Consider the following 14568-nt stretch of genomic DNA (forward strand, 5'->3'; position numbering starts at 1 on the left):
AGAGGAAAGAAAAGATAGATTTAAAAATGCACCATGCACTCCATTTCAAGTGGGGCTGGACCATATTTTGGGGTCAACAGCCCCAGGCCTGCTGGAACAGCCAGGTTTTAGTGGCTTTACGGAAGGCCGAGAGAGTGGGAAGGGTCCGGATCTCTGCGGGAAGATCATTCCACAGGGCCAGAGCAGCTACAGAGAAAGACCTCCCTGAATAGTCGCCAACTGGCATTGCCCGGTCAACGGTACCCGAAGGAGGCCCAATCTGTGGGATCTTATAGGTTGTTGAGAGGTATGTGGCAGGAGGCGGTCCCATAGGTATCCAGGTCCTAAGCCATGTAGGGCTTTAAAGGTAACAACCAGCACCTTGAAGCGCATTCAGAGACCGATGGGAAGCCAGTGCAGCTCGTGGAGGATAGGTGTAACATGGGTGTACCTAGGTACACCCGATATCGCTCACGCGGCTGCATTCTGGACCAATTGTAGTCTCCGAACACTCTTCAGGGGCAGCCTCAAGTAGAGCACAAATTGTTCTTCGCGCATGCGCAGAACAATTTGCAGTGAACTGCGCATGCGCAGTGACTAAAAACCAAAATGGCTGCAGTCCAGTAGTGGCAAGGGAACTGGTTCAGGGGCATGGCCAGCCTGGGTCACTGTCAGTTCTGAATTCCACTACCGGTTTGGCTGAACCAGGCTGAATCGGGAGCAACCAACCTCTGGTGTTCTCAAATCCCATGAGAAAAAGGGAATGAACAGAGCTTAACCCTAACCTATGAACTAAAGTATTTGCTCATGAATTTTCTTGAAACAACTAAAAAATAAATGCCTTTGTTCGATTTTCTCTGAACACTACAAAGCAAAGTCAGGAGCAAGCTAGCAAAGGTATTTTATAGCCTTACCATCATTACTCATCCATCTCACTGTATGTTCAAGAAAACATTCTTGGGTAAAGCAGGCATGTCCTGATACTTAATACTTTGTTTAAATGCATTAAGTACATGCTCATAGCCCATCATTAGGAACTTCTCCTTGGAGACGCTGAGCTAGCAATAGCATTTAGACTTATATAGCGCCTAATAGTGCTTTACAGCCCTCTCTAAGTTGTTTACAGATCAGCATATTGTCCCCAACAATTTGGGTCCTCATTTTACTGGCCTTAGAAGATTGAGTCAACCTTGAGCCAATCAGGATCAAGCTCTTGGCAATCGGCAAAGTTACCCTGCAATACTGCATTCTAACCACTGAACCACCATCACTCTTAATGATTTATGATTCCTTATTTATGTTCCTGGAAATGATTTGATACAATCCATAATTGAGAGCTCGTTATATTTTGGTTCAGTGTTTTTTCATTTTTCTGAAAACTCTGATTTTAAATGAAAGGGCCTAACTTTTTATTTATTTTTATTTTTCTCTTTGTATATACAATAAGTGCTTAGTGAACTTAGGGTCTAACATTTGAACATTTGGCATTGTTTGGCCAAGGGATATACACTAGTTGTATAACATTTCTCCTGTGGCTAGTGTTTTCAAACTGATGGGGAGAGAGTTGTTACGTTGCTGCAGATTGCCTTGCAGTTGATTAGCTTGGGACAAAGTACTGTGGTAATCTAATTAAAAGCCAATGGGAAAAAAGAGCAAGGGAAGGGTGGGCATCATTAGTAGGGGTGACAATTGTTGGGACTTATTTGCCATACCCTGTTCAATGAAACAGCTGATTGGAGACTAGCCAGCTTTGATAGCAAGAAGTCTTTTTACCTCCAGGAGTTCTCAGGGGAAATTAGAGGAGCTTTTTATCCTTGTTCAATTGAAGTACAGCTGTGATGAGCAGGACTTGACATTGCTAGTTTACATGCCCTGCTTGTATGTATGAGCATACGCACATACAACACATATATGCTATAAAAAGTGTCTATGTGTCTGATTTGGGACATATTTTAGTGTTTGCGTATGTGTGTGTTTAATTGTGTTATAAATCACACTGGTTCAGTGTGTGGATTAATATTTTTAAAAACCCATTAAATAAAATGAAACAAACACAATCACATGAGTTTCCTAATCTACACCTTTTTTGTTGCTTTGTTCCCAGGCCTTATTGAGCTCTATCACTGAGTGCATCTGCTGGATCATATAAACTTCCTTCATTCATGTCTTAGCCAGAAATATACTTAATTTTGCCTCTTAGATTGCAACATGCAACTGTTCTAAAGTATTGCACTACTCCTATTTATTTTTTTAAAAAAACCAAATGGATAACTGCCTTTTACTAGCAGCTTATTCTATGATCTGTAATCTTAGAAACAGTAACTTCTGGCTTGGAGAAAACTCCAGGATCACCTCTTTTCTTTTCTTTCTTTCTTTCTTTCTTTCTTTCTTTCCATTCCCTTCCTTCCCAAAATACTATATCTTCATAAAGAAAGTTCTCTTTTAGTTTGAACAATTTTTGATCCAGAAGATAGGATAAACAATGTTGGTTTTAAATTATAGGAAGGTAAATGTTGTTATAAGAGCTTTTCAAATAAGAGAGTCTCAAAGAGTGAACTCGTCTCTATTGGAGATGTTTAAGTGAGTACTGGATGGTCACCTGTCAGGGATGCTTCACTAGTGGATTCCTGTACTGAATAGGGAGCTGGATTTGATCATATCTAAGATCCCTTTCAGTCATTCTATTTTGTAATTCCATGTTTGTTTGGGGGTTTGTTTGTTTTTTGTGATCTTAATTAGCGTCATACATCATGTAAAATATAAGAGATTGTTTATTGGTTAAAATGCATAGACATGCTTTCAAACTTTGTAAGACCTTCATCCCTCACTAAGAGAAGAAAGAAAGGAACAGAAATATACAGGTTCTAAACAACATTTGTGTTCTTGAACTCAAGCAGGTATGCAGTTTATGTTAGGGATTTGAATTTTTCAGGAACATCCTTGTTAGAGGATGTGCTACTGAACATATGTAAGAGTACTATATACCGGTAAGTCATTGAATCCTATTCAAAAGGAAAAGAGTTCATAACATACGGTACTTTTCTTGGATGCTGAGATTAGGCCTAATGGAGCTATCAGTGAATGCTAACAGACACAAATATTTCAAATAAGAGTTAAATGTATTAAGATATACATAGGGAAGGAAATTCTCATTGGAATTTAAACTGCATCATAAAGTTTCCTAGTCTCTTAAATACATTTATTTGACTTAAGGGCCAGCAAAGAGGTAACTTTGTATCTTTTATCTATCACTCCTTTTATGTTTATGTGATCATAAGGTTCATAGGTGTGAAGAGATCGTACAATCTCCAATATTTAGATCCTGAATTCTATGTTCGGACCCATCTCCTTCTTAGATGATAACATATGCTATATCTGTTAATTCTTTTACGTTTTATGGCCCGTCTGAGCTTCTATCTAAAAATCTCAGCTGGGTATTAATGAACCAGGAGAGGTAAATGTAGTTATACAATTCGATGCAGGTCATTCCAATTTTTAATAAAAAATATGTATGAAAATTCTTCACCTCAGACCAAGGGCAGATGGAGATTTACTTTCTAAACTTTATGAAAAGATCCAGAAGTCTCTCTGTTCTTCTTTTTTCTTAACGTTTAATGCCCAACATGCTTACCACAGCATGGGGCTCTTTGAAAAGGAAAGTCTTTGTACCTACTTCTTCCTTGAATAGCCCTGTGATCATGTAAAGGAAAAAGGATAAGAACAAAGAATCTAAGCTTGATGTAAACAGAAAATCCAAGGATAACCTGGCAACAGAGACAGGCTATTTAGGGCATTTAAAAGAGAGGGAAAAAAATCAGAGCTTAACCAAACTAAAAAAAGGTTTTCTATAGAGCATTTCAGTCAAAAAGCAGTATAATGCACTGTATTTATAAAAAGAAAGATGGCCTTGAATGTATGATTTAACAATGAGGAAGAATTATGGACAATTGGAGCACATCCATAGAGAAGACAATTCATCCATGGACCCTAAGTGTTTTTCTACAGTTCTCACTCTCAGTGAATCTCCTTGTCAAAAGGCATCTGCCTCCATTCAGTGCACCTAAGTTGATCCCCCTACTTCATAGATAATTATTTGGAAAGGGGATTCATATTCCTTTTGGAGTGGTAGAGAATTAATTTAAAAACTAATGAATCACTATGAGAAGTGAAATAAAGGGACTAGAAAACAAAAATATCAGAAGAGAGTTCAAGTCTCAACTGGAAACCTGTTTTTCAAAGAAGATTCATTAGGCCCTTTTGTAGAATTGATCCCATAAGGAAAAGGAACTTTAAATTTATTTAAGCATCTGTATAAACTAGTGGTTAATCAATTCTTTCTCATTTATCTTTTCAAGACCAGAGTTTTTTTGGTACTCTTATTTACTTTCCTTAGGCAACTAAAGTTTCAGAAGTGCTAATTTGAACTAGATTTCCAGAAGTACTTGTCTTTCAAATGATATAATTCAGACAAACACTTGTTGAAGTAAAGAAATGGTGCAAAGCAGGGGTGGTATTTACTTACCTTCCCTACCGGTTCGCAAATGTGAGTGCGCCAGTGGTGGGTTCAGACTGGTTCGACTGACCCGGTAGTACTATGGCAGCCTGGGTCTCTGGAACCGGTTCCTGCCACACCCTCAAACCAGTTCCCCAGTTTCTTCTCCCATTGCCGGCATCTTTCTGTGCATGCACAGAACAGTTTTCAGTCAACTGCACATGTGCAGCAATGTGCAGTGGACGGGAGCACGAGTGAAGCAAGTAGTGTGCATGCAAAATGCCCTCTCAGCAAACTGGTAGTAAACCAGTTAGGAACCCACCACTGGAGGGTGCGCATGCGTGATTGCGTGCACTTTGTTCATATGCGCCACCTCCACACATATGCTAAGCCTTCCACACATGAGTTTTTTGCTTAAAAGGGGCCTAAATGGGATGCCATAGAGTCGGTGGGCAGGGCCACCCATGATTTCTGCTACTGGTTCGGGCGAACTGGTCTGAACTGGTAGAATACCACTTTTGGTGCAAAATGGCCATTTTGTTTTTTCTGGGTTTTTTTTTTTTTTTTTGGCAGGGGTGGAATGTTTCTGAAGAAGTGTAAACTAAGAATGTAAAGAGCTATCAACCAAGTACTTTCTGAGCATCTGAACTCTGTTATTTGGAATGAAGATGCCAGGGATTAAATATGGCTTCTCTAAGTTGATTGTGGCACATTTGGGCAGCTCTTTGAAGTCATTTATATCGTGGCTTCCTGTGATCTTTGAAGTAAACTACCTATAATGCCCCTGTCCTTAGCAAGTTCTGGGTAGCCCAGTATTGTTGCTATTAGAAAAACGTCCATCATTTCCGCAAAGATAGTGCCACAGCTCAGTTAGCAAGCCTCAGCTAAAGTTAGTAACTCTCCAGCTTATATTTTGGGAGGCTGGGCCTTGTTTTTCCATGGAGAGTCTTCTTGTTTTCTTCCCAGGGCTTAAAAATCCCTAATTTACAAAATTATCAAACTTCATTGAACTCTGGAGAGTTTGTATTGTTATTAAAATGAATAACACACAGCATTGATTGAGTTTCTTAGCTAGTTCAAAGCAGTCTTTTGGCTCCCTGGATGGAAGATGGATATGGTTTCCATGGCAGCAGCAGCAACATGCAGTGCACCAAGCCAGCAAGGAGGATTTTAGGAGACTTCTGCTCTCACCAATCAGAACTGACAGGCAGCACTGATACCATGGCAGGATCTCTGCTGTAGCTGCAGCTCATCTATCTCCCCTGTGTCAGCTGGAGGCGGTCATCTATTATAGCTGGAATTACTGACAGCATCCTCTTTGCTTTTGTTCTAATTCATCTTTTTATTCCTTCAATGCTTCATCTCCTTCATAGCAAAGATAGCTTTCTGAATGCTTGAAGTTTTCCCATAGATGCTTCAGTACTGCATTGTATTTGACATTTAAAAGCTATGGTCCAAAGTTATGCATATGTGATTTGTAAATACATACAAGGTTTGGGTCACTTTTGAATGAATGATTGAAGTCCAATTTTATTTGCACAAGCAAAATCAGAAGACACATTCAAAGTTGTCATGATTGCATTTTATTATTTGTTTGTTTGTTGATTTGCTACCCATCTCATTGCATGTTGGCACTGGGCAGCTAACAACCTACAAATAATTGAACCACAAATAGGCAAAGTGTTGAATATATATGATCAATGACTAAGCAAAGTATTTATGTCAAGGTCCCATTCTTTCTCGTGACCCTCCTTCTTCCCTACTATCTGGGCAAAAAGTGTCTCTGTCCTGGGAAGCCTTGTAAGCTGTTGCAGCTGCAGGCAAGCTGATGGTGGGTGGGAGCGGCCGGCCAGCCAGCCACAAAATAAGATATCCCCCCAAAATAAGACCTAATGGGTCTTTTGGTCAAAACAAATTATAAGGCCCGGTCTTATTTTCGAGGAAAGATGATAATAGTGTTAGTAAGGATTATGTTAGGTTCCATGATAATACATTGCTGGAATATGTGGTAGGGAGGTAAAGTTTTGTTTTAGCTTGCTCAATCCCCAGTATTGGATGCCTCAGCAATCTTTACATGTAATATGTTTCTGCACAAAGAGAGCAGGCACGTGAGCAAATATTGCTATTCAATCTTTAGCATTTATTCAGCCCATTTCAAGCAATCCCAATATTTCTACAATAACCCTTCAAGGCAGGCCTTATAACTTAAATAATAGGGTTAAAAAAACCTGAGACTGGAAATCGGGGCTTTTCAAAATGACGTTTGCTAAGTTTAGGGCTGAGATAAAACCATTGTCATTTAGATCTCAGCTGATACACTTAATCCTTGCACTCCTACCTCTTATCTTTATCTTTTGTTACATCCACTATTCCTAAACCCATGAAAATACAAATAGTTATGATAAGCTTATGAAAGTTGATGAATTGCAGCATTTTTCTCTGAAAATAGAAAGCAGAAAATGGGAATGGCCCTTTGAGCTCTTTCCTATTAGCCTGTAGGGAACTATGGTATTATTCATTATTCCTGTGATGATACTGTCTGTTCAATACCTCTGTGTAAAGAGAGACCGAAATGTATAGCCAATAGGACTCCTATTCTGCAGTCTTTCTCTATTCCTGGGAACACACGAGGCCTCTTGTTGGACAGTCCATATGAAACAGGGTCAATGGCAACTTATTTCATCAGCTCCATAACTTCCTTCCCCCACCTCTTCAGTCTCTAGTTTGTGCTACCAAAGAGAATTCCTTCAGGTCCTATAAAACTGCGGCTATAACCTCTTTCTCTTTTTTCTCTCTTTCCACCTAGTGTCCTTTCCTCCAGGCGCTACTACTTTGAGCTCCTCCATAAACAGGATGACCGTGGATCAGACCATGTGGAAGTGGGTGTAAGTAAATCCCTACAGATTACTTTCCCCATCAGGTACAACAATCCATTAAGAAAATCAAATAGCTTTTTAAAAAAAAAAAAAAAAAAAAAGCAATAACGCTGACTTCCAGCTTTTGGGTTATTGACTCAAAATATTGTCATTGAATACATATTTATATCATACAAAAGTGCCCTAGCCCCAAAAGCATTTCTGGCAGAATATTAACTGGACTTTCATTAACGCAGGCTATCTGGGGTATGAGTTGAAAAACAAGCTGCCCATGTCTATCAGATCAATGTTTATCAGATAAGACGAGCATATTTTTTCCCCCTGAAGTGCCTTAATTGGGTCTATAGTAAAACAAAGAATAAGGGAGAAAGAGATAAGTCCCATCTTCTCATGCCTGTAATGGAGATTGGGGAGGGTCCCGTCCCCCCGCTTCAAATTAATTGCAGTCTTCTTTAGGGAAAATGGAGAGAGTGAGAAAGAGTTCCTAGCTGCTAATTTCTTAAACACTTTTATTCTCAAGATAAAATGTCTCAAAAAACCAGGCTCATTTTCTTGCCTCTTAGTCGAGCTGTATTCCTTTTGTATAAGGCTTCCCTGCACTGCAGGCTGCTGAAGGTGGAATATTAGTCTTTTAAAAAAGAGGCCCCGTTTCTAAATTAAAAGGAAGAATAGCCACTCAGTGTAAATGTTCTTCCCTCCCAGGGATTGCCTGTACCTACTGTGAAGTCTTTCTCAAAGGATTTTGGATCATCTTGGGAGGTGTAACACCCAGAGAACAGGCAATGAGCAAGATGCTCCATGGGATTATCTTGGGTTTAACATGATGTATACCATCCTTTGGCTGCTGAAAAGCACCTGGGCCTGTAAAACTATTGTGAGATGATGTGCCTGGGTCAATGTTAAATTTGACGAATGAACAGCATATGCAAGTCTATAAAACAAGCAGATAAACTCAGACACATGAATGCTTTTGATACTTTTCCACAGTGTCCAAATGCTTATCAATTATTCTCAAGGTGCCCTCCCAGGATTAAACATAGCAACACAAAATATTGAACCTATAAGAGCAGGAAAGGGAAATAGATTTTTTAAGGGGAAAATCAAAGTTACTGGAACTGCTTTGTGTTCAGATATTTCAAATGGAAGCATCACAAACAGGACAATAACTCTCAGGCCAGCTGTAGGGATATTATCAGTGACCTTCAAAATCAGTGCTCTGAATAATCCAGGTTCTATTTCTCACATATGATCTTTATTTAGAGGATTTTCTGACACATATTATTTTAAGGTATTCACTAGAGGGAGATAAAATTTTGTTAAAATGACACTGCCTTTACAGTGTTATTCTGAAACCATTTTCCACATCCAGAGCAGTTTTGCGATTGTTTATCATTTGCTTTGTTTAAAAAAGTGAACGAATAATATTGAAACCGTAAAATTGTAGGTGGGGCTACAATTGCTTTTCGATTTTAGTATTTGCATTGCTATTTAGAATACTGTATGCAATATTTGCATTTTGAAATACAAAAGATGAGTTCATATGACAGGCAGAGGATGGGAAGCAATTACTTTTTTAGTACATTTATAGAAACACTTAGCTTACATTCTTTGAAAGGAAATAATAATAATACATTCAACAGAAGGATAAAGGATTTGTCTGCAAGTCAAAAAGCACTGAGACATCACCCAAGAGAATGGTATTACCTTTTCCTACAATGCCTGGATCATTTCTCTCTAAAAAAAACCACACCCTTAAATTTGGGGATAGGAAGAAGATCCATGTTTGGCTCTGCAGATGTAGATTTATGCCAATGCTCAAGTTTGGTCTTCTCGATGCAAACAAAATAGATTGTAGTCACTGTATTTACTCAAAATTATCAGTATTTTATTAAGGAAGAAGTTTTGTTTTCAAATTATATCCTCAATGCATCTTGAAGGAAAATTCCATAAAGCTCCTGTGAAATAGGATTTGCACCTGTTTTTAGTGAAGAATTGCAGCCATTATATTATCTGCTGTCCCGTTTATAATATGGTACCACGGAGACAAACATTGGATCAGATGATTGAAATGGCTTCTGAAGTGGAATGTATAGATTTGTGTGTCTGTGTTCCTTTATATTAGTTACTAAGTAGTCGATCTTATTTTGTTGTTGGCTTGAAAGAAATATAAATTAGTCTAAGATCCCTGGGAAAGCTGCAGTTTTAGAATTGGTGACTCTTAATGACATTAATGTTGTAAGTTAGGATAGATATCTACATTTGCTACAATTGTATTCAATCAATTTTATTCACATCTGATCATGTTTGCGTTATATTTTATGTATTATACTTATGTGATATAATCTGTAGTTTCACTGGTAGACTTTATTACTTATGAATATAAACGCATGCAAATTAAAGGACTTCTCTTGTTTCTTTCAGTGGCGAATTTTCCTTCCCAGCTTCAAGTTTGAAGTCATTGATTCCCCTTATATCTCACTCTATACAGGTAAAGATTCTCTGAAACCCTAGAAAACCATTTCCCCCTGCATACTAATAAATAGGATTGCAGTGTTTATGGTTAATGAGGAGAGTATGCAAAAAAAGTAAAGGGCCATCTGTATGTACTGTCTAAAAGACCATTTATTCCGATATTTTTCTTGTATTGAGCCCTTGTATGCCAATTTTGTGGCATATAGCATCATTGTGATAGGTGAGAGGATCATCTTTTCAGTATAATTAGTGTTAAGAAATGTTGATCAGCACAGGATAGAAGAAATCCCAGAGAAATACGAATAAGGATCCCTTTTCTTAGGCAGAGGGGCAGCTTTGCCTCTCGATCTTCCATCAGACAATCAGAGAAAAAGGCATAAAATTCTGAACTTGGTTTACAGTCTAAGGATCATATTTCAACTTTATTGGATTTATTATTTTTATGCATCACGTAAAGCCTGTTTATGTGCTCAAGCTTTGTTGATTAAATATTGTGGGGTTCCCCCCCAATTACATTATATTTTGTTACTTTCTGAAACTGCTAGTCAGTTTGATTAATTTTGTTGTTGGCTGTTTGTATTATTGCTTGATTTTGTTAGTTTATTTTTCTCCGATCTTTTATCATTTTAAAAGTGTAACTGCTGTGTTTTTATTACTATTTCATAATGCTGCTGTTTATAGAATATGTAAATAGCAAGAGAGGCCTCAAGGTGAAATAGAAATCTTCTGGATAAATTAATTGAATAAATTTTTCCCTGAACTTTTTCCTTCATATTCATTTTTCTCAAAACTTTACCAGCTCTTTTATTAATACTGTAGAATATTGGCTTCCCTTCTGTGCTGAGTTATCATCTTGCACTCTAGCCTTTTTTCCAGTCTTCTAAAACTACATCTTTGAAAGCCTTTCATTCTAGAAAGGGGAAAAGTGGTTGGTTGTTTTTCGTACAAACTTTAGATGGTGGAACTAACTTTTTTGTGAGCATTTACAACTGGATAAACCAAAATGGGTTGGAAAGATATTTCACTTTTCCTTTTGTAAGGCAAAGGTGAAATATTAATTTGAAGAATGCACATTATCTAAAGTTATTTAATTAACTTTGCATTCAATCAGTCTTAAATTTCTTTGGATACCTCTGATAGTATCTTCTGAATCTAATACAAAATAGCTCCCTGTGTGGGGATTAAATGGAGGATTTCTGAGGTCAGACGCTAAGAAGCTCAATGCACATATTCACATATGCACAAACTGCAGGAAGAGTAGGAGAAAAGGGCTGGAATTTAACCACAGTGGGTATGATAAGGAACCACACCTTCATGTTGATTGAAGCAATCAACTATTTTAATAATGTCTTTCTGATATGCAGTGGGAAGTAATATATAACCATGCCATGTCATGTCATGTGTCTAAGACTCTTTAGCTGAGTTTAATTCAAATTAAGCGGTGCAACTCATGTCTAGAATCGCTGCTGGTCTTTAGTCTATGAATCTGGCCGAATGCTTATGAAGCTGTGAGTACGCTCCATAAAATAATACCAGATGGATCAAGCATTTGAGCTATAAAAGGCATTTCACAAATAAAAAAGGCACTGTAAAACAACATGAAATGTTGATGCTTCGCATAAAAGCAAAAGTGCATATGTGCAATATTTCTTGGGCAGCAGTATATATAAATAAAATACTTTCTAGGTGCATCAGAAGCTTCTAGGCGCTTCTTTGGTCTCTGGGCAAAAGGAGAAGAGGCTAGCATGAAAGCCCCTCCCCCCCATCCCAGCAAATGTCCATCAGATGATGCTTCCTAAACTGAATTATGAACAGCTGTCTTGTAAGCAAGGATAGATAGTGCCAGATTTAATTAAATCCATAGATCTTCCACTTCCTGCTCATAACTTGGTCTGGCAGCAGGAGGCGCTTGATGAATAGATTTCTGCCTGCCACTCAATACACAAGGTGCCTGTAATTAAGTATCCAGCAGAAGGTATAGATAAAGCAGAGGGCGTGTGTAAGAAGTTCGGGGGCATGACTGGCGCACAAGGGATCAGGGCAATTGGGGTATTGACAGAAGTGCCTGTAAGATAGATGGACTGTGAGGGAACATTTCCTTCTGGAGACATCAGTCACTGTGAATTTTCACCTCTGTCCTCTGGTCTACATCTACCACTCCATGAAAAGTGATTTCCTTAGTATCTCATTCTTTGCCTGAAATTCCTTCCTTTGCCAAAAAAAAGAAAAGAAAAGAAAGGATAATAGAACAGGAATAATTGCATATGGACCTATAAGAGATGGGAAGGAAAAGGGTAAAATGCTACCATTTAATATTTAATATATTTTTAACCATTACACAAATTATCACCGGCATAATTTTTGCATTTGATCATTATTCAGCTGTGTCCAGGGATGACTAAAATAAGCTTTTCTGTAGATGTATTCCGTACAGGGAATTCATGCAATTCTCACTGCAGTTTTTATTGTATTTGTATTGTGTTTTTCAAATTTTATGAAGCAGTTTAGGGATAACAACAGCAATAATGCAGAAATTAAGCCCAATTGCAAAAACAGAATCAACAACTCACATTAAAATCAAGAAGCAGCTCATCAGTCACTAACTTCAAAGGCAGTTGGAATAAATGGGAGGTTATATTTCCCAAAGCAGACTATAATAAGGAAGGTTGTACCTCATTACTCTATATTATTAGAGAAGTGCCTATCTAATGAACTTTTCCAGCCTACCTCACAGTATGAAGAAGGGCAAGACTCTTGCTACCTAAAAACCAGATTAGTAACAATACAATTCTTGATAGACCCGTATCATTTCCTGCCTTTAGGTTATCTTAGTTGAAAAACAGGTAAGAGTAACTTTCTAGGAAGGCAAAGCTTTGTTTTGGAAAACCCCGAAGCATTTAATAACAATAGCTAGATTTAATTATGTAATTTGGTTGCCAGATATAGATGAGTGGATGAATATTGTGGATGTTATTACAGATTTTGCTGCTATTTAGCATCTGGAATTACCCTCTTTGATTGCAGTTGTTTCCTTTTACTCTGCCCATCTCCTCAAGCTACTCCTGTCTAGCTATTTATCCCTATCTGCTTTTCCTTTTGCAGCATTACCTGTTTATTCTTCTTAGCCTATATATTTGCTTTCCCGATCATTTTTTTTAAAAAAAATAATGCTTGCTAAAATATTTTTTAAAAAATTGTAGCACCCATTATTATTTGCAAAGCTTTGATCAAAAAGAGTCTAAACACTTTGGAAAGAAAACAGCCAGCAAGCATGTCTGAAAAATGCAAGACAACACAACAAAACTATGTTGTAGTTAATATGTACCAGCTATTCAAGAGGGATTTCCTTGGGAAAGTTGGTGAAGCAATTGAAGTGCAGACTGAGTGACATGCACTCTTGTCCTTCTGGTATCGTGCTTCCTCTAACATGTCATTACATTTTTAGTGTAACTGGAAGAAAGGTCTCCAAATAACTGCTCTCTTTTATATATATCAAACCTAAAATCTATGGGTAATAATGATACTATTTAGAATACATTAAAGTATTATCCTCATATTTCTATTTTACACAGCTAAACAAGTATATAATCCTCTTAAGACAAATTAATTGCCATGGCACAAAAACAGAGCAAAGTGTCCTTTTGTCAAACCCAACACAACTAGGCAAGATCAAGGAAACAGAAACTGTGCAGATTTCAGTAAAGTATCTTTAATGCTAGTCCAGCGTAACTACAGAAAGTTGGACAATTCCTGCCTCAATCTGTGGTCTGTTTATTAAGGCAGAATCTCTTTACGTTATTTGAAATACTTGTAAAAATTCATGCCAGCTTGGCTATATTGTGATTTATGAAATAAGGTACCAGTAAACTCAACTTCTATCTTTTGATAACGTCTACTCACTTTTATATTTCTTTTGCACCCACCCTCACACCCATTCCAAATATCTCATATCTTTACATCATGATTGACATTTCTGGCCATTTTTTTTGGCTATTCTGAAATCTAATAATAAAGATTGCTGTCAGCTAATGCAAGCTGTATTGTCTTAGAGGTAAACTTGGAAACAAGTGAAATATTATTACCACTGCTTGCTTTTAGTGTGATCCAAACATGCAGATGATTGCTTTGGTTCTGAATTCTCAATGTTCCTTCCGATCCTGCTGTTTGAAGATGGTGTCGCCACATGGAACTCAGTTGACATAGGAATCTAGCCAGAAGATGGTTTCCTATTTTTCTGAAGCTGTAGCAGCTTCTTAGTGTTGATCTGGATGAAAACCTTTGCTAAACCGATATGACCATAACATTCATGAAGCATCTTTTTATAAGGAAGAGAGAAGTGACCTCTATTTTTCAGGGCTTCAAAATACATGGACTTTGCTCTTTGGTGATAGCTCTGAAATTCCCAATGTGACCTTTATTTTGTGTCATTATCAACTTGTGAATACTGTATAGCAATTTAGGTCACTGTCCCATGGGGCAAATTAAATTTATATTTCTGCACTGTTTAATCCATGTTGCCTGATGGAAGGAATGGAAACTAGAGAGATACATTAGGCATTCGCATTAGCTTCACATCCGATTCAGAAAATTAGATTGGATTATTTTCATGTTTTGAAAGTGTAGTTTCTCACTGTAGCTAGGAAACCTTTAATCAAGGTGAGTGCTGAAAGCTTTCAGAATTGTTTTCCATAGTATCATGATGCATATTTTTTTGGTTTTGTTTTGTTTAATATGGCTTTGTGCTGTCAA

The 14568-nt window shown here is 37.6% G+C and overlaps 1 protein-coding gene across 2 annotated transcripts in view; it reads left to right on the forward strand.

Moving 5' to 3' along the window:
• Positions 1-14568, forward strand: part of B4GALNT4 (beta-1,4-N-acetyl-galactosaminyltransferase 4) — a 205104-nt gene that overhangs the window by 161298 nt on the left and 29238 nt on the right. For both annotated transcript variants that reach the window (XM_014070640.2, XM_014070639.2), the window contains exons 8-9: positions 7278-7356; positions 9769-9835. In XM_014070640.2, coding sequence (XP_013926115.2) covers positions 7278-7356; positions 9769-9835 — 146 coding nt within the window. The remainder of the gene's footprint in view (positions 1-7277; positions 7357-9768; positions 9836-14568) is intronic.

Source organism: Thamnophis sirtalis, unplaced genomic scaffold, assembly GCF_051295495.1.
Source record: "Thamnophis sirtalis isolate CommonGarterSnake01/CBP01778 unplaced genomic scaffold, rThaSir2_p1.2 scaffold_1, whole genome shotgun sequence".
NCBI lineage: Eukaryota > Metazoa > Chordata > Lepidosauria > Squamata > Natricidae > Thamnophis > Thamnophis sirtalis.